We start from the raw sequence: 21,405 nt of genomic DNA, 5'->3' as shown, positions 1-21,405 counted from the left end.
TACCACAAAAATTCAAACTCAAAAGGATGGAATATCAAAAAGACACCATTAAGAACCTCTTCATGCTGAGACAACTGGCATGTTGTGTTACACATGCGACACACAATCAATACACACTACAATACACTTTTGTATGTGAAGCTCAGTCAATATGACCAAGAGTTGCCCATATCAATCTCAAAATGTAATCATTCAATGATTTACTGTCCCTGGTAACCTTCATCTTCCTTTCATATAGCACTGCAATTCAACATTTCTTATAGGGTGCACACACATAGGATGTGCCTTATATAGTGCCTCAGTACTTTCCATATGTCCAGAAGTAGAACAATGAGGCTGATCCAGATTGTTGTGCCCCTAATTGCAGTTCTACTTCAAAAGGAACAGTATTTACATCTCTTTTTCCATCACTTCCCCAAAGGACATATTTAAACAAAGAAAAGAACCAAAGAGGAGCAAAAAAAAAAAAGAAAGCCTTTAGGAACGAGTGAACTCATTTATTCACAAATTACAGGGTAGATTTTCTACCGTCTCGCTCGTCGTCTCTCCTCTGTACTTCCCTTCTCTAAAAGCCAGGCACCAACTGAGCTCACCAAGCAATGACATCATTGCTATAAATTCCCAGAGCAGCGCTCTCTCTACAGCACCTCCAGCCTGTGCGCAAGTGCGTGCGAGTTTGTGAATGACAAGGCTCCCCATTGACGAGCAGCGCTCTCTGGAGGGGTCGCTTCATTGAGCCAGGTCGCTCCATTACAGGTGCCAGCCGCCTGAGGCTATTTTTAACACAGCACATCCAGCAGTGTGTCGCGGGCATCTTCAGCTACAAAACGCAGCACAGTGGGTTTACCTCAGGCTCTGAATCCGATGCTCACCTATCAGTGCCATTTCTTTATCAAAAACACTGTGTCTTATTGCGTGGACAGCACTAGTTTACTAGATTACATGGAAGCGTCTTACTGATGGAATGATCCTTCGTTTAATTACATTTAATAAAATTATTTTCAGTTTAGTTTCAGGTTGCAATCATATTACAGCCCCTCCTAATTACTACTAAATACCTGGCAACAGCAGACCCATATGCCACAGGTAAGATTTCAACATCATATAAAAAACAGGATAGAGAATGGCATGGATAGAGGATCTATGAAGTAAATTACTTACACGTAATTAAAACATATATAAGCCTGAAAAACTTAATACATTAAATTCTAATATCCCTGACAGCTGTATAAAATACAGAAAAGGGAAAAATACAGAAGGGAACCCTGTTTCACTGTATGTGAAAATGCAAACATGTAACACATACAAAAAAAACAGTTAACTGACATTGTCTCTGCCATAATTCAAAAAAATAAAAAATGAATTAATAAAAAAAAATTAATTAAAAAAAGCTGTATGCCTGGAGATCTGCATTCTTAGACTAATACCAGAAAAAACTGGCTCTGAGAACACATGAGAGCAACCTGCTTAACCTCTGTTTAGTACATGCAAAACATCTTATTGCCAAACATTGGAAAAGTGTTAATTGTTCTTCTTTGAACATGTGAATTAATGAACTTTCTTCTTGCTTATCGATTAAAGGATTTACATATACAATTTACCAAACAAGTAGTGTTTTTCATGATATTTGGGATTCATTTATTATATTTCTAAACTAAAAATCTGATTTCCTAACTTCTTAAATCAAAAAAATCTATCAAATAAGAATGTGCCGGGGGCTCCGAGTGCCACTATGTATGTTAAGGAGATGTGCTGGTTTGAATCCTGTTTATGTAGCTTGCCATCAGCTGCCGGAGCCAGAGTGAGATGTGATGTGAAAATGGCCTTTTACATTGGGGAGAAAAATTTGATAAAAAAAAATAGAAATAAATAAAAAAAAAAAAGAAGAAGAATGTGCCTTTTTAATTTAATTTGTTTTAATCAATTCATAAAATATATATATATTTTTTTTGGGTTGGGTGGAGGGAGGAAAAAAAATATATAATTGTTGAATGAGGTTGCAAGGTCAAAATCAATAAAGATGTGTGTTTAAACAATATAAGTTATTAAAAAACATATTTAAATTATATTTTATAATTTTATTTATTATAGTATATATAATTCTATATAGCATGTTTTACAACAAATGTTAACGTCACAACGCAGCTGCACAGAGATCAGAACATGAGGCAGCACGGCAAGGCTTTCAATATAAGATCAATATAAATTTAAAATATTTAAATTTACATTATAAACTGTATGCAAATGTATTGGAGCTGAATGAGTATTTTAAAAAAAACTAAACAGGAAAGCTTGAGCCTGAAATATTCAACAGAAGATAAGTGCAAAGTGATGGATAATAGGAACTGGCGGCTGCTGCTGCTCACAGACCATGTGGCTGTGAATATCTGCTAACGGGAGTCGACACTGCCGGGCTGGGCTATAGCCTGAGATTCAGCAAGTTTAACCCCACACCCACATCCTTCACAGTTTCCTCTCTAATTGGACAGAGTTTGGCTGTGTGGTTTTGCTTCTCTACCTGTATGCAGATGGTAAAGGGATGGTTGCTACATTAATAAACCACTCTGCTACCTTTTGCTCCATCAGCCTGGAACAGCCTTGTTGTCATTCTAGCAGAGGACAGATAGCAGGCTGAATACATATGCATTAAATTACCAAAGAAAATAACCTTATTTCCACTCTATCGAGTTTGGGTAGAGAGTTGTGTTCAGCTGAGGTCAACCATGAGCTTTTTGCAGAGGGGAAGAAGGGTACAGTGCAGCTGGCAAAGGAGAGAAATGAGGCTAAAGGATAAAACTAGGGATCCACCGAATATTTGGCAAACAAAAAGATTTTAGTAAAAAGAGAATAATTTATACTAAACTATGATTGATTTGTTTAAAATCACATTTATTCAGCAACCGTGGCACGCCCACATTATACCGGTCTTCCACTATCTACGTTTTTTTATCAGAGTGCCTGTTTGGCAGGGAGCCGGCAGGTTTAATTTCATTTTTGCAAATAAACTAATCAGCTTCACCGATCCTGCTTAGCATCCGTTTAATACGCTTTACAACATGCTGGTTTTCCAGCTGAAAGGTATAAGCTGTAGAGGGCCAAGATCGTAAAGTTAGGGTAACTAACCAGAGTAGCTAGCTTACTTAGACTTAGCCCTAGCATTTGTCTGTTTACCAATTGACGGTCTGCTTTCATCTGTGTAAATGTCACTTACCTACAAATCGAATAGACTGCTGAGATATGTTTTTATTAAAACTGCACTACTGAGGTAATTGTATGATTAAACTCTGAGGATGTAAAATGTGTGTGAGAACTGCTGAAATAAATAAACTCAACATTAGAATAGCACTGCTGAGGTAGAGGGGTGTGGGTTATTTTCGGATGTCTGCTGTGATTAACACAAATGTTACTGTATTTTTCTTCTAATTTTCTATTTTTATAAATAAGGCGCACTAGTATGGATGCCTACATCAAAGTGAGCAAGGGTGTCGCCATGTTTCCCTTTGAATGGGGAAGCGCCCAAGTAAACAAAACTGTAATTCTTCAAAAGCATTCTGACGTAAGTGTCCTTCTTCTCCAGGTGGGTGAGGGAGAGATGAAGGGTGGTGGTGATGGCATCGTCCGTGGAGCGATTGGGACGATACGCAAACTGCAGGGGGTCCAGTGAAGAGGGCAGTTGTGTCTTGATGTTCCTCATGACTAGCCTCTCGAGGCACTTCATGATGATGGGTGTAAGTGCAACGGGACGGTAGTCATTGAGGCAGGACACTGTGGACTTCTTCGGCACGGGGACGATGGTGGTGGACTTGAGGCACGTTGGGACAGTGGCGCTGCACAGGGAGATGTTGAAGATGTCCGTGAGAACATCTGTCAGCTGGTCTGCGCACTCCCTGAGCACACCGCCGGAGATGTTGTCTGGTCCTGCAGCTTTCCGTGGGTTGACTCTGCGCAGAGTGTTCCTCACATCCACTGCAGTCAGGCACAACACCTGCTCGTCCGGCTTGGGCATGGTCTTTCTCGCCATGTTGTTTTGTGCCTCAAACCGTGCATAAAAGTTGTTTAGGGCATCAGGGAGGGAGGCATCACGTTCACAGGACGGTGGCATTGTCCTGTAGTTGGTGATTGCCTGGATGCCCTGCCACATGCGCCGCGCGTCACCCGTGTCCTTGAAGTGGCTGTGGATTCTCTGGGCGTGTGCGCGCTTTGCCACTCTGATAGCTCTTGACAGGTCGGCTCTCGCTTTCCTCAGGGCCACCTTGTCACCCACTCTGAAGGCGGAGTCGCGGGTCCTCAGCAGCGCACGTACCTCAGCAGTCATCCAAGGCTTCTGGTTTGGGCGTGTGGTGATGGTCCTGGAGACAGTGACATCATCAATACACTTGCTGATGTAGCCAGTGACTGATGCTGCATACTCCTCCAAATCAACAGAATCGCCTTCAGTAGCAGCCTCCCTAAACATGTCCCATGCAGTGCACTCAAAACAGTCCTGAAGGGCAGAGATGGAGCCTGCTGGCCAGGTTTTCACCTGCTTCTGAACTGGTCTGGAGCGTCTGATGAGTGGTGTGTATGTTGGTGTCATCCAAACACACATGTGATCCGAGAAAGCGAGGTGGGGGCGGGGCTCCGCCCGGTACGCGCTGGGGATGTTTGTGTAAACAAGATCCAACGCGCTCGCTCCTCTCGTTGCAAAGTTCACATGTTGGTTGAATTTAGGGAGCACTGACTTGAGATTTGCGTGTTTGAAATCTCCGGCGATAATAAACAGTCCGTCTGGGTGTTTGTTTTGCAGATCGCTGATAGTTCGATAGAGTTCACACAGAGCCTCTTTAGCATTAGCACCAATGCTAGCGCTGGGTGGAATGTAGACAGCAGCTATTAGCACGGCGGAGAACTCCCGTACTAAATAAAAAGGTCTGCACTTGACTATCAGGAACTCCACCAGCGGAGAGCAGTGTTTGGCAACAGTCACAGCGTTGTTACACCATTCCGTGTTGATGTAAACACACACGCCTCCACCGCGGGTCTTCCCGGATAGAGCCGCGCTTCTATCGGCTCTGAACGCGGTTAGCCCGGCTAGCTGAATGGCGCTGTCCGGAATGTTGTCGTTAAGCCACGATTCCACAAAAACCAAAACACAGCAGTCTCTGAACTCACGCTGGGTAGTTCGCTGGAGTCGGATGTAGTCCAGTTTATTGTCAAGGGAACAGACGTTTGCAAGAAAGAGCGATGGTATAGCCGGCCGGCTAGGACTAGCCTTTAACCTCGCGCGGATCCCGGCTCTCTTTCCGCGCTTACGCTTACGCTCGCACCGCTTGCGATGGCACTTCCGCTGGGCTCCCGCGTCAGGAAACACCGCGGGCTGGCGGCCTAGGTCTCTTAGCAGGCTAAGCTCAAGTAGCGTCTGCAGAACCTCGTCCGGTAGCGTGTTTTCTGGCTGGTTTCTCCACTGTAGCAGGGTCTGGCGGTGGTAGAACATGTGCACGGGTGTTACGATGCACATATTTGCAGGAAATAAACGGAAAAAAGGACAAATAGTAACACAAAAGCACCATTTAACAGACCCGGAGCGGCCGCTGCGTGTTAACGCGCCGTCATCTTGGGTGGGGGTGGGACTTTGTGTTTACTTACAGTAAGCTTAGATTTCCAATACCTTGTCTAAGGGTGAGTTTTCAGTGAAGTTTCTCCAGCACCAAGTGCAGCAGCATTAGCAATAGCCACTAACCGCAGCGGGATATAAATGTCGCCCTACAGTGCTAGACTGAGGAACCTGAGTGTTCCGGTAACCCAGGGCACTATCAGTAACACTGTACTTCAGCAGAGTGGCTTTACTACTGCTTAATACCTGACTGGTAAAATTCATACATAAAGTGCACCAGATTATAAGTCACACTGTTGATTTTGGGGGACAATTAAGGGCTTTTAAATGCACCTTATAGCCCAAAAATACGGTAAGTGTTTGCACTTGTAGTTTTATAACTGCTTTTAGCTTTGACAAACGAAACAAAAATACATGTAAGGTATTTAATGTATTGAGTAGTGAAAAAAAGCATTGAAAATATATGAAAACAGTATTTAAAACACTGAAGAGAGAGAAAGTGCGACAATAATGGAAAAAAGAAGGACGGGAACTTCAGAGGACTGATCATCTGCACTAATTCTCAAGGCATTTGTCATCAGATTTCAATTCTTTCAAACAACTACACACACACACAGCCAGTTTCTATCATAACTGCGCATAGCCTAGCATTCAAAGCCCAGCTACCCACTCTCAGAGTTCTACTCATCCACCCACACACTTCAAATCACGCACCCACACACACACAGATGTTCATCTGGCTGTTCAAACTCTGAAGCGTAGCCTAAGGACAAAGCAAGAGGATCCATATCCTCTCTGTGAGCCAGGCAAAATTCATAAAGACCACTTGTGGAGAGACAGCGGCAAAAACATTAGCCGTAGTGAGCAAAATTGAGGCTCTGTCACTGGAGGCATGAACCACAATCAGATGGACTGACATCTGCGCACTCTGATGAACAAAAAAAAAAAAAGAAAACTTCACTTACTTGACAGTCAAAGTCCTGGAAGTTTCGGCCATTCTGTAAGAAAAGCGACAAAAAGAGAAAGTATGAGATGAGAATAAAAAAGAATAACTCTGTTTCTCAGATCTTTTTATACTAACAATCAAATGTCTTCTAACATTACATTTTTATTATAGCTTTTTTAAACACTTTTTTTTTTTTGCCACATCGCATTAAAGCTGAAGAATGCTCCATTGACCGGGGTCTCCTGAATTAAATATGGATGGGATTTCTGAATTCCACCGTTGTGAGAGTACACATGGACAATTCTAGCCAGATGCCGCCGGTCATGATCATCGCCATCATGTCCACTGTGAGTAGTAGAGCTTTTAAAATGCATTCTAAACCCCTATCCGAACGAGATTAGTTTCTCAAGGGGTCCTGGGGTAATTTTCTTTTTTATGGGGGTCCCTTTCGTCACCTTGTGTTTAATAAAATAGCTATTCATTCACTGCGATGCACCGGAATTACACTTTGGGCACGCGTTTTCATGGAGATCCACGTTAACAGAACAGTGAGTGAAAATGGAGGAGCTACTGAACGTGATCTCGTGTGACTGAGTAAGCCAAAAAACTCTGAACTAAGAAACTAAGAAACTAATCCTATTCGGAAAGTGCTTAAGAAATATTCCCAGTACACTAGAGACACTGTGGGTTGAGGAATGTTAAATGCCTGTACAACTTCAGAAATTACATGTCCTATTCATTTGGCACCCACAACACTGCCCAACTTTGTTTATGTTGTGAGGTGTTGTGGGTGCCAAATGAATAGGACATGTAATTTCTGAGCTGTGGACTAGAACTGTGTTTTCTGGAATGACTGTGATCCAACCAATACTTTTGGGAGGAGTTTGAGAGTGGGGGATGTGTATGGGTGGGCATCATCCAACATCCAGACCTCAGATTAATGCTCTTATTGTGGATACTTTGAGTTGGATTTATGATCTTTTTGACATCAAGATGGACTTACTGTCGGACGCTGGTATCGGAGCCCTGTTTAGGGGTTTTGGGAAAATACCTATTGCATACCTTCACAAGACAGACCTACTGAGGACCTGCCCTTCATCGACTGCAGCCTATACGGTCTAACACTCTTCCACTGTTGCCAGTTTCTGCAGTTAACTAAATGTATGGCTAAACAACCATGGCAAGGTAAATAATGCATAAAAGTATGTGGGCAGTGATGTCTACATGATTTGAAATGGATTTTATTTGAGTATATAAATATGTGTATATAAAAAAGTGGTCTGCTTAAACCCTGCATGGGACTTAAGCTTGTGACAGCAGTCACATTTTTCTTTGTAGTTGCAATTCCTACCCTGACCTTTGGGGGCAGTACTGGTTATTTACCTTTTTTGGATTTATTAAAATATTTATCTGCTCTTATATGATGGTACCCTTCTCATTTCTAAGATTTCTGAAAACGTGTTAAGTCATAACCATTACAAGCTTGTATAAACTAAAAGGTTAGACACAGTAATGATTAGCCTAAGTTGTGAAAGCTGAATAAATACGCAAACCATCTAACCTGCTCCAAAAGTAGCATTTGTTCACATTAGTCCTACTAAGATAAAGCTAATTTCCTCTAGTCTGGTCATGGGGATTTGCCTGTTGCGTTAGCATGAAGCTATTTTTAGCATAATGAATGACCAAACATATAGGCCTACTAATGAGCGGTAAGCTTGTTATAAGCTCACAGCTCACTGCACAAGAGTTTAGTCTCCCCTTCCAGCCTATTTACTGCATTCTTCTCCTCGACTAAAGAGGTTACATCGAGCATCAGCTCATCTCCACATTTCTCAACCGATGATCAAATCATTCTCTACACCTGCGCTTTGTGATTGATGGATGGATAAGTGTCTGGGTTCAAATGATCCTAATATAGTGGATCATTCTCGTCTGATTCCAGCACAGCTCTTGGAGCTTGGCAAAGAGGAAGCCTGGTATCCATTGGTAACCAGCAGCTCCGCAGAACCTGAGGGGCGAAAAGTCTAAATCGATCTGAAATGCAAATCAGACTTATGAGATTGGGGGGCATGAGAGCGAGATGATTGAGGGGCGGTGGCGTTTAATGGTGCAGGGGGAAATGAGGTGAATTTTACTAGGGACCGGCTGCATGCTGGAAACTCCAGGGAGCTGGTAATTTGTTCCAGTTTGGATTTCTAAAGCCTACATTATGATTCCTTTACAAACAGCATTAGCTTAGATCATTCTAATGTGTACATGATGTGTACAGACAATCCTATACACAGTTTTACACTATAAAAATGTGAAAGGTGTAAAACAAAAAAAATATATACATACTGAATACCATTATCGGCATATTAGGTTTCATTTATTTCTAACATCTGTGTGGGTTTATGTAACAAACCAGTCGCATTTAATTTTTACATGACTGCATTTCAAACTCTCAAATTACTATAAACAGGCAGAGAAGCATTTAGGCAGCTCTTATATGAGGCTAGTAACTCTGATGTACACATCCTGTGCAATAGAGTTCACTCTTGGTCTTTCTTTACTGGAGCGGTCCTGTTGAGAGCCAGTTTAATCATAATGAATTTTCTGAAAGCATGAATCAACCAGTTTTCCTTTACATTTTGGCAAAAATCAAATAATAAATGAACCAACAAACTCTTATTAAAAGCTAATAAGTTATTTTATTCTTCCTCTGTAGGGTTGCCACATGTAGAAATTATGATACTGCACTTGCTAAAAGGCTTAGATAGACTTTATCATTAATGTTTGTGCAGTTATATCTTTCTATTTATTGGTGAGAGACTTCTTACTTTGTTTGTAAAACATTATGTACTTGGGGTGGGTGATATGGCCTTAAAAAAATCATATATAGTATTTTAGCGATTAGGTTAGCTAAGGTTCTGAAGCTAACAATTTCTCAGTTTTCTCAGCTCAGTGTTAACGAGTTAAGAGTGACTGAGAGAATGAGTTTGAAACTATTGAAAGTTTTGTTGCAAATCCAAAAGTATTAGTGAAGTTATTTGTTATATATTACAATAATATTACTTGTGCAAGTGAACATGAATGTTTCCTCTATAGTACTAGACCGCAGAATTATGTGGTTTGCCATAAATTACAAAAAAAAAAATGGAAAGATCATCTGATTACGATTATGATACGGTTTCCTGGCAGCCTTGAAAAGTAGAAGTAGACCAGTAGACTCAGTGTGATACAGTGGGGTGGATTTAAAGCACTATAATGAGGCTAGTAACATTCTTTTTTTTTTTTTTATAATTATCTGTGGAACAGTCCGCAGGGTTCATACGATTTAATATTTTTTTTTTATATAATTTTATTTAAATGTTTTCCCATTTCTCTCCCCGATTTACATGGCCAATTACCCAACCCATTCATTAGGACTCCCCCTATCACTAGTGATGCCCCAACACACCAGGAGGGTGAAGACTAACACATGCTTCCTCCGATACATGCAAAGCCAGCCACCGCTTCTTTTCGAGCTGCTGCTGATGCAGCATTGCCGAGCAGCCAGCGCGCTTGGAGGAAAGCGCAGCGACTCGGTTGCAGTACATCAGCTCACAGACGCCCTGTGCTGCACACATCACACATGATGTGCTGCACACATGATGTGGGGAGAGAGCGCCATCTACCCACCCAGGGGAGCAGGGCCAATTTCGCTCCCTCTGAGAGCTGACAGCTTGACGGAACAGCTGCATGAGCGGGGGCTCGAACCTGCGACCTCCCGCTCATAGTGGCAGCGCTTTAGACCGCTGGACCACTCGGCGACTTTAACCAAGAAATTATGACCTTTTCATGACTTTTCCCTACTTCCACAGCAAATTTTTATGACCATACGATCTTTAAAACAACAGTGCAGACATTCTGCAGTTCCATTTGTTGCATCTTTGCCTTATTTTTTGACTGAATTTACAGTTACAGCTGAAGTTGAAACTCCAATTGGAGTAGGACCCACACAGCCAGCTAGATAATGACTAAATTAGCTAGATTAGTTACTTAGCTTATTGCCTAAACATTAAATTATTTTACTAAGTTGACAAACAAAAACACTAAAATGTGTAGAGCAAATTTCCAATATTTAAAAAAAAAAAAACTCTTTGGTTATTTTTTCTTTTTCCAAAACTTCCAGGCCTTGAAATTGCTATTTTCAAATTCGAGGACTTTTCCAAAATTGGAATGACCAGAGTATTTGGGTGTATTAGAACACTTACCTTGTCTGTCAGAAGAGGCTTGATCTCAGTCAATTGCACATCCTGTAGCTCGTCCATTCTCACGACTGACAGCTGTCAATAAAACAGAGAGAGTGATTGAGTCACGTGACGACGTACATGGACTCGGTCGTAGCTAGCTAGAGCTCTCGGTGCGACATCCCTCATTTTTATGATTTATCGAGTTGGATCCTGATTTTGTTGCCGTGTTTAAGCCACCAGCAGAGCTAATGATGTCTTTGAGCAGAAAACAGCTGCCTTTTTCCCCGAATTCATCGCCGACAAAAAAGAAGGTGAAATCTAACTCACCATCGCCTCAGTACAACATGGCGGATCCCCTCGTGCGGCTGGAGCAGATGATAATGGCGGAGTTTTCTGCTATGCGGGAAGAATTCTCTACGCACATGACTACTTTTCAAAGTGTGTGTTCAAAGGTAGACTACCTCATGGGCGAGCAAAGAGAGCAGAAGAAACTTCTGTTGGAGCACTCTGAGCGTCTAGTCACTCTCGAACAGATGGTGGTTGATCTGCAGGACCGGAGCCGCCGGAACAACCTGCGCATTCTCGGTCTACCGGAGGGAGCGGTGAAGGACGACCCTATCGGCTTAGTCAAAAAACAACATCTCCAGGTCTGGCTACCAGGGTTGTCCGGCCGGGAGTTTGAAGTTGAGCGTGCCCACCGTATCTACTCCAGGGTCTCGATGGATTGCGGAAGACCCCGCGCCTTCTTATTCCGCCTGCTCAGATACAACGACCTTAAAGAAAGTAAGAGCATGGGTCGTCCGACCTGGAACGGCGCACATCTTATTATTATTTTTGCTCTCAATTTAGGAGTAAGTTGTCAGAATTCCTTCATTTTAACCAGGGCTCAGTGGACGATCCAAGAGTTTTGTGGGGAGTGCTGAAAGGATTCATTGGAGATAATTCTATTGCTTATGCCTCGTGGCGGCAGAAATGGCGCAGACAGAAGATATCCGAATTTGAAATGAAACTTGATGCTCTAGAAAAGTCCAATCAATACTCCTTCTCTGATGTTAGGTCAAAACAGATAGTTGTCATTAAAAACGAGCTAAACATTTTACTGAGAGAAAGAGCAGAATTCCTTATCAAGCGAGTCAGACAAAATTACTATTTTAATGGAAGTAGGCCTAGTCATCTGTTAGCCCAGAAGCTCAGGAGTAATGAAAAACTCTCAAGTATAACAACAATAAAGTCGCATGATGGAGTCTTTGTTACGGATCAAACACAAATTAATAATGTTTTCTGTAGTTTCTTTTCAAAGCTATATGCATCTGAAATCTCAAGTGAAGCTCTGGATTTTGCTTCCTTTTTTCAATCCTTAGATTTACTACATTTTTCCACGGAACAGACATCTCACTTAGATCAAGATATTTCTCTTTCGGAATTGAAAAAGGCCCTCTATCAGATGAATAAAGGGAAGTCACCAGGTTTGGATGGGATACCAGCAGAGTTTTATTTATTTTTCTGGGAGGAGCTGGGAACTTTGATGTTAGAAATGTTTAACTATTCTTTAAATGAGGGTGAATTTCATAAAGATGTAAATATAGCTTTAATCTCATTACTGCTTAAAAAAGATAAAGATCCAACACTTTGCAGCAGCCATCGGCCAGTATCTCTTATAAACGTAGACATCAAGTTATTTGCAAAGATATTGGCCAGTCGTTTAGAATCTCTTATGCCCGTAATAATTAACTGTGATCAGACAGGCTTTATAAAGTCACGCTCAGCGGCTGACAATATTAGACGCCTTCTGCACATTATTCACGCTGCAGACACGTCGATGACGGGTTGGGCCATATTATCACTTGATGCTATGAAGGCCTTTGACAGGCTGGAATGGCCTTATTTGTGGTCTGCATTGGAGCACTTTGGCTTTGGGGCACGCTTTATCTCTATGATCAAAATATTATATGCAAACCCTTCTGCAATGGTCCTTACAGGTAATAAATGTTCTTCTCCGTTCTCTTTAGGGAGGGGCACTCGTCAAGGGTGCCCTTTGTCAGCCCTTCTCTTTACAATATCACTAGAACCCCTCGCTCAAGCAGTGCGCAAATTGAGGCCTAGCTCACCTATTACAGTAAAGGATTCCCATCATTATATTTCCCTTTATGCTGACGATATTTTGTTATTTTTGGACAGGCCTATTTTGTCAATTCCAGCCCTGCTTGATTTGTTTAATGATTTCGGAAAGATTTCAGGCTACAAAATAAATTGGGATTAATCTTCGCTCCTTCCCTTGAACTTTAATCTCGAACCTAGTTCACTACCAACTCACATTCCTGTGGTGAAACATTTTAGGTATTTGGGGGTAGACATATATCCCTGTGTAAATAAGATTGTCCTTAAAATGTTTAGCAAGATACTTAAACAAATTAAGATAGATACACTTAATTTGGCACATTTGCCTACCTCTTTGCATGCCAGGATTGCAGTGGTAAAAATGAATATTTTACCTAGATTAAATTTCTTCAGTTATATGCTGCCTCTGCCCGCCCCCATAAACTATTGGGATACACTCTCAAAGATATTGTCTACTTATATTTGCAATGGCAAACGACCTCAAATAAAGCTGTCCACTTTACAGATATGTAAGGCAGATGGCAAGAAATATGCTCAAGCCTTTACTTTAAAACCTTTGTCAACATGGTTGAACCCGCAAGCACAGAGTTCTTGGCGCTCGGTAGAAGAGGCTCTCATAGCTCCCTATAAGTTACAGGATCTTATATTCTGTGAAATTCCAACTAGACATTGTAAATTATATTTTGGACCAGTAATCTCTCACCTTATATTAACCTGGCGAACAACTGTTAGGCAATCAAACTCGCATGTGAAATGGCACAAGCACTCTCCACTCTTTCGTAATCACAATTTGTTAATAGGAAATGCTCCCTTTGTTTGTCCCCAATGGGAGAGCAGGGGAGTTTCTACGCTTGGTGATATCTGTGATGAAAATGGCTTAAGGTCTTTCCAAGACATCAGTGAGCAATTTAATCTACCTAGATCCACTTTCTTTTGGTATCTGCAACTTAAATCGGCTCTTTGGCCACACAGAACCTCTCTAAACTGTGTACTAAAGCCCCACCCAATGCTTGAAGTGATCTATCCCAGTAGCCAATCTTGCTCTGCTTCAAATATTTATACCTTTTTAATCAGAGCCTCATATAAGCAGCTTGGGCTGGCTGCTATTTGGGCAAAGGATCTAGATTTAGAAGACCTGGAATTTTTTGAGAATTCGGCGTGGGAAATTATCAGTCTATCTTCAAAGAATCCTGATCACCAAATAATACACTGGAAATTTCTACATAGATTTTACCTTACACCAAAAAGGCGATTTCATATGCATTTATCGCGGTCTCCAATTTGTAATTTATGCTCTTCAGGGGAGCTTGGTACTTTTTTGCATTATTTTTGGTTTTGTGATGAAGTTAATAAATTCTGGCGTCAGATCTCCATGGATCTCACAGCTCTATTGAACCATAATGTTCCATGCTCCGCGCTTGTTTTTCTTTTGAATGATTTTTCCTCACTTACCATTTCAGTGCAACAGAAGAGACTTTTACTTTGTGCTCTAACAGCAGCGAAAAAGGTGCTGGTAAATAGATGGAACCCTCCACATCATGTCTCACGCCATCAGTGGATTTTGACGGCGCTTGATATAATTTCAATGGAGTTGTCGGTTGCCCGCATGCATGGTGCCAAACAAAGAACTATTATTGCCTGGAAAGATGCACTACAAGCTATGGAGGCTTTATTAATCCCTTAATGGCTTATATGAATATGTTTTATTTTGTTCTTTTTTTTCTATATTGTACTGTCCGATAGGTTGATCTTCTCTGTTTGTATGATGATCCATCAACACACCTAGGGAAGGGGAGGGGGCGGTAAGGGGCAAGGAAGAGTGAAGGGGGGCGGGGAAGGTGAGGGGGGCGGGGAAGGTGGGGGGGACTGGGAAGGTGAGGGGTCGGGGAGGGTGGTTTTGTTTGCTGTTTGTTTTTTTGTGTTGTTGACTCATTGTAAAACTAATAACGGTATCAAAACTAATAAAAAATTGGTCACAAAAAAAAACAGAGTGAGTGAGTGTGTGTGTGAGAGACAGAGCAAGAGAGAGAGAGAGAGAGAAAAATAAAGAGATCGAGAGAGCGAGCACAATCAGCGGTGTTAACATTGCTAATGACAGCTACTAAAGCCCTCGTTGTCTGTGTCAACTGTATTCAGATGAGTCCATGTTTTATTCATCATTCTGACCCTCTGAATGTTAATGAAAGCATGCATGCCCCTGAAAGCCATTATGCAGTCTTACGTTCATCACTGTATGACATCATTAAGCCCTATTTTTCCTACAATTGCTGTGCCACAATGTCTGTCTGGGGACCAACTTTGCACAGCAGACATGTGCTGTGTTACAGCAACAATTAAAATGACACCGCACAGGGCTATATGGCTCCTGGATTACTTTTATGTATATATACATGCTTATAATATTCAGAAAGCTTTCATTGATGCTGAATCAGATATGATGTACCTCCACTTTATTATCAGTACTATCTCAGCCATATTACTGGAGTTCAAGATATTTTATGATGCAATAAATTAGTAGGGATGCACCAAATAGATGGCAACTGAAATTATTAGGCTGGAAATGGGCCAAAAAAGCACTCTAGATGTTTGGGCAGATACGTGAAAATACTTACTTTGATAAATGTATAACTAAAATAGCACTGCTGAGTTAAATGTATGATTACAATAGCATTTCTGAGATAAATCTATGACTAAAACAACACTGTTGAGGCAAACTTAAGATTAGAATAGCAATACTAAGGTAAATCTACGACTAAAATCGCACTGCTGAGGTGAAGGTATGATTAGAATAGTAATACTGAGGTAAATCTATGACTAAAATGGCACTGTTGAGGTAAACATATGATTAGAATTGCACTACTGAGGTAAATCTATGACTAAAATAGCACTACTGACGTAAATTTGTGATCAGAATATCACTACTGGGGTACATTTATGACTAAATTAGCACTGCAAAAATACATTCATGATTAAAACAGAAGCACTGCTAAGGGTCAATGTGTTGTGCTTTGTTGGTTTGTCTCCTGGAATATACCACCTCTTAAGTCTTCAATAAATATTATTAAATTGTAGTTTTATAAAGATCTTTCATTTAAAAGGGGAAAAAAATATTTATCCAGTGGTGAAAAAAAGTAAAACAAATGAAAACCTGTAAGAAAATGAAACATTTGGCCAAAAACCATATACCAAACAATACCAAACACAGGCAATAATCTTCATTTCAGTGTATTTCTCTACAAGTTAGAAAACAACATTATCATCAGCAGCGAGTTTGAAAGTGACTCCTTCCTCATGGCAGTAGCAGGGACGGGCTGGTAATGAGAGGGTGATGAAATGAACGAGAGGAGGATGAAAAATGAGCTCAGGGCCTTGGGTGGTGTCAGCAGGAAGTGAAAGGGCTGACAGAAGGTGACAGGGTCACTGTGTGTGTGTGTGTGTGTGCCAGACAAATGACTTGGACAGGAGGTTGCTCGGACAGCCACTCTGCTGAAGGCAGTGATCAGTGCATGCTTACCGCATGCAGAACAGGTGAAGCACATTAACCAGACTTCCTCCAGGCAATATGGCACTGGAGTCTTAGAGAAGCTGAGGGCTGATTGTGAACATTACAGCTTATTTGGACAGTTACATTCAGTAATGAATTATTGACAAATGACTCATGGCTTAAAAATGAATGATTTACCCATGATTTAGCCAGCACTTTATGAGCCAGAACATCATTGGTGAACTGCCACAAAGCATTAACTAAACAGTTTGCCTGGGGAACTGGAAATATGGCAAGAACCCTAACATCAAAATTAGGGACAAAGACAGGTGATAAAAGTAATGCTTAACTGTTGGAAGTGCCATTATTTGAAAATGAACATCACATCGGGTATTTGCCAAGAGTAATTCAGAGTATCTTATACACACACTATTTACACAGAGAAGGATGTCAAGTTTTTAAAATAGAGACACATTTAAACAATTAAGAAACTCGTACGGACTCAGTTACAGACTTGGTTACTGAAATTTGGCATTAATGTCTTTAACATGAATCTACAATACAAAAAAAAAATAATAAATCATAAACTTTTCACTAGTACTGTATATATCTAAGTACTGGTACACCAGGATAACAAAAATCAAATATATCGAAACAGTGAGAAATAAAATTCACTAAACATTATTGTTCAAAATGTCATATTAAAACCCATTTACACAGTTTTATCCAATTAACTGCTCTCAAGGAAAGTCTACCACTGAGTCCAAACAACAGAGAATACTACAAGCAAACTGCTGGCTTCCTGGCAAGAGAGGCAAAAGTATTTGAACACAGAAAAATCTTATTTTCTATTATTTCTGAGAAAAGACTAATTCACACACTATTATAGAATGAGAAATTGAATGCACACCAAGCTTTTAAAACACACACAAATAAGTAACTAAGTCTTGCTATAACTGAGTCTATAACAGAGCTTGTAACAGTTCATAAATGAAAATTTGAAAGTATGTCCTGCTGTGAACAGACATAAGCGACTCAAACAATGCAAAGAAAGTATAAGCTTGCAGTTTCCACAGTACAGAATGTTATTAGTTAATAATAGTTTAGGGCAAGTGCAGAGGGCAAGATGAGATCTGTACAAGCACGATACCTATTTGAGAAAACCACTGGTACGCTGGTAAGAGAGGCAAATCAAGACAGTTTGCTAACTGTTTTGAGGTGCCAGTATTTGAATATGGCAAATTACATCGGTTATGACCAATTTTTCTTACTTTTAATTTAAACAGAACTGCAATGAATGTATAGACAACATTGAAGAATATGGCTTTCACTACAAGAAAATGAACAAAAAAATACACCAAATAAAAATAAAACAATGAACAGTCCACTGACCAGAACATCATAGAATATTTATGTGTAGACCTTAATGATGATGAATTATGATGGAACCTCAAACAGTTTGCAGCATTTTTAATCAATTACGCACTAAAACGTGATGTTTCTGAATATTTGGGCTATTGCACTTGCGCAGATCTCCACACAGAAGTGGGCTTCCCACAGAAGCATGCCAACTCTCCTTCACACACTCTTTGTTAAAGAGCGAAACATCAGATAGTGTTTCCTTAACTTTCAAGATGGCATCTCTCAATTTGTGCCTATATAGAGAATAATCCTTTTGCTACAGGTTATATAACATAGAGAAACAGGTCACAAACTGTAAATTTATGTATGTGTATAATCAAGTTGACCAAGTCTGTATTAAACACTAGTAACAGCTGCTGTAAAAAGCCAAAACTCAAAACTTAAGCATGTTATGCAAGACAGTGTAACTGTGCTTTAGGATTTGCTGAAAATATTGTGGCCATTTTTTTCTTAAGACTCTGCATCTGGCATTCTCTGAAACAAGCTGAGATCAAACACAGCAGTACTTAGTCATCTGGCATCATATGCTACACTGACTTCCACATGACAGACAGACGCAGACATATCCCCTCACTTCTCACAGTGGGAGACGTGCTGCCAGAGGCTGGGGTTTGTTACACATCTGAGTGTTTCACAGACCCTAGACCTTCTATTCTTTAAGCTCTACTGTCAGAAAACCTCTCCTTCCAATCCTCACCATAACCTCATCATCATATGAAAGGATACAACAGAACAGGAATGAGGAGAACTGCACTTCTGTGGCCCTCGGCGTTAACCTTGCTCATCGTGCCATGCTCAGTCGGATGAATGTGAAACGAGACAGTGAGTCCACCATGAGCTGGAGCGGAGCTGAACAGAAGTACAGCCATCCAACCAACGTCAAACATCTTACTGGTTCTTGTCTCATTTGACAGACTGGGAACTTGTGTAGGTTTGAAACTATTTGTCAACATCATTAGTGTGTGATGGAGGAGACTACACCCCGTGAGAGGGAAAATGGGCTCACACACCTGACTCGATCACCGCATCTCCAGAAATGTAAACACACCAGATAAGGGACAAGACAACTCCAATACTCACTGTTCATCAGCTCATTATATATTAAAACATATTCTTTAGTGTTTAAATCTTACATATGTTGTCTTCTGTTGTCTCTAAAGTGATGAAGAGAAAGCAGACAACCAGTTACCTCTAGCTGCAGACAGGGTTGCCAGGTCAAGAAATCAGGCCCTGTTTAAAACCCACTTGTCAGAAGCTTAAACTATCCCAATATCTAAGTTTACCACAGATGTTCACAACACAGTATATTTTCATTTTGAACTATTTGCAATGAAAGCTTTCTGTCAGCCGCAATAAATATAAAAATCGTCCTCGTCCTTTAAATTTTCACAGATAACTATCACACAAGCCAGTTTGGTGGGAAAACCACAAACCTGGCAACGCATGATACATAGACAATTCATAAGTGCATTACAAAGAGAAATATTAAAACTAAAAGAAGTAAATACTAATAAACAAATAATATAGAAACAATAACTGCCAGTTTTCTTTTACAAATTGGCTTTTTAGTGTTTAAAATACTTACCCTGCTTGTTTGTCTAGACAAAACATACTGTAATGCTTAATTTTTACAGGATCTTCTGAGTTTTTGAAACGTTAATTTTACCTATTTCCAGTATTATGACCTCGTTCATAGAGATCGGAACAGAAAACTGAAGATCAGGAAAAAGTGTGTAGCATTTGGCTCAATAAATGCCCAATAAAACATTACTTTTCAACTTGTTAATGCAGCCGCACTTGCGCAGATCTCCACAGCAAGGTAATATGTCCACTTCAGACTTGTAGTTTAGATGTAGCCATACTCTACAGCTCTGAGTTGCCATATCATCCTCTCTTATGCTCTTTCATCCTCCAATTCATGCTACAGTCTCCAACTATTACCATTTCTCTCGTCCGCCTCTAATTAACTACGAGGGCGAGGATTTGCAGATGAGAGCATAATTGCAGTCTTTTGGAGACCTCTGAGAAGAGCAGAGCATTAGGGGGCATTCGTGGGTGGAAAGACAGAGAAGAAAAAAAAATCAGCTTTAATATAAAGTGCTAATCAAAGGGAGAGCAAATTGAGATGGTTTACGTTGTTCGCATATTGCACTGGGATGTAAGATCATTAAAACTCTAAAGCTTCAGTGTGCACCAGAGAGTGAGCAAATGCAGCAAAGCGAACAAATGAAAAAGCTGCAAACCTTCAAACACAAACCTGTTATAGCATCAACTCCGTTCTGCCTGGCAAACAACTTAAGTTAGGAGATTTGTGCTCATCTGGGAATACAAATCACGAATGTGCAGCAATGTGGAACGGGTATTAGGCACTTTTCTTCGCACTGTTTATTAAAAAGCATTAATCAGGCACTGAAATATAGGTAATTACATGGCTTGCATGAATAACACATGAATAACAGCTAAATGCAATAACTAGACAGGTACTACACTTATATACTCTGAAAAGAACTGCAGGGATCACACTTCACAATCAGCCTGAACACACAGCCTGACTGGTTACCAAAAGGAAATGCAGACAGTAAAAAAGGGAAGGGAAAAAAGCTTGAAAAAGGGCACTTCTATTTCAGTGACGGACAGCTCTATTTCTGGCTGGCATTTCCAGCTGGGATTGAGATGGCGGGTTATGAATAGTTATGACAGGTAGTCTACAATCAGAAATGCAGACAGATGACTGGAACAGCTTTTGGTCATGCAGCAGGTGGCTACAAAGAAAAGACAAATATATTTAAATAGGAAAAGAAAAGAAAAAGAGAGAAAAATAGTCCAAAAACTTGAGACGGAAAACAGCAGGGTTTACCATTTACTTTAAACAGACAGTACTGCAAGTGCTGTAAACACCCCCTGAGGTGTTTAATACAACCCTTTTAGAGGTAAATCTTAAGCAGTTTAAAGAAAAACGGTTAACATGCACTCTGACATAGGTAATTTTTACATAAGGCTGATGAACAAAAGGCAATATTCCCGCCAATCAACTACAGAACTAAAACCTTAGTCCTATCAGTACACTAGTAGCTTTATATAAAAGTACTTTACCTGATTAATGACCCGCTTCTCTTCAATCTATGCGTTCATCCCTTTTTTTAATCCCCCTCACACCCCCACCTAAACAGACTATAACTTTGATTTACTGTTGTCCCACTTCCAACTAGGGTTGCAACGGTATGAGATTTTCACGGTATGATAACCGTCTCGGAAAATACCGCGGTATCACGGTTATCACGGTATCACAGTTTGTTACATATATTATTAAACTGACCCTTAAAGAAATTACAACAAAGGTTTTTTGTTCAATTAACTATTTATTGTAGAAACTACACCATCAGGTGAAGGAAACCATGTTTTTCCACTACTCTTAAGGGCATTAAGAGTGTATATATATAAAAAAGTTAGTATATAACCAGATACTGCAGAAAGAGGGGATTTATTTCTGACATGATCCTCACAATAGAGATTTCTATTTTAAGGCTTTCATACCTTAAAACCTTCAACATATGAAAAACAGGCACGTCAGAATTTGAAAATAAACGCATGTAAATGAATGGCGTCTTTCACATCCAGTCCGGCCAGG

At 40.4% G+C, this 21,405-nt stretch overlaps 1 protein-coding gene across 3 annotated transcripts in view; it reads right to left on the bottom strand.

Moving 5' to 3' along the window:
- The window catches only part of ndrg3b (ndrg family member 3b), a 106,636-nt gene that overhangs the window by 45,657 nt on the left and 39,574 nt on the right, over nt 1–21,405 (bottom strand). For 2 of the 3 annotated variants that reach the window (XM_007250757.4, XM_007250758.4), the window contains exons 2-3: nt 10,775–10,846; nt 6,559–6,591 (exon numbers count right to left, since the gene is read on the bottom strand). The exons of the other annotated variant lie outside the window; for it this stretch is intronic. In XM_007250757.4, coding sequence (XP_007250819.2) covers nt 6,559–6,591; nt 10,775–10,831 — 90 coding nt within the window. In that variant the 5' untranslated portion in view covers nt 10,832–10,846. The remainder of the gene's footprint in view (nt 1–6,558; nt 6,592–10,774; nt 10,847–21,405) is intronic. 3 annotated transcript variants of the gene reach the window in all.

The sequence above is a fragment of the Astyanax mexicanus genome, chromosome 13, assembly GCF_023375975.1.
Source record: "Astyanax mexicanus isolate ESR-SI-001 chromosome 13, AstMex3_surface, whole genome shotgun sequence".
NCBI lineage: Eukaryota > Metazoa > Chordata > Actinopteri > Characiformes > Acestrorhamphidae > Astyanax > Astyanax mexicanus.
This window is presented reverse-complemented; position numbering and strand designations above follow the sequence as displayed.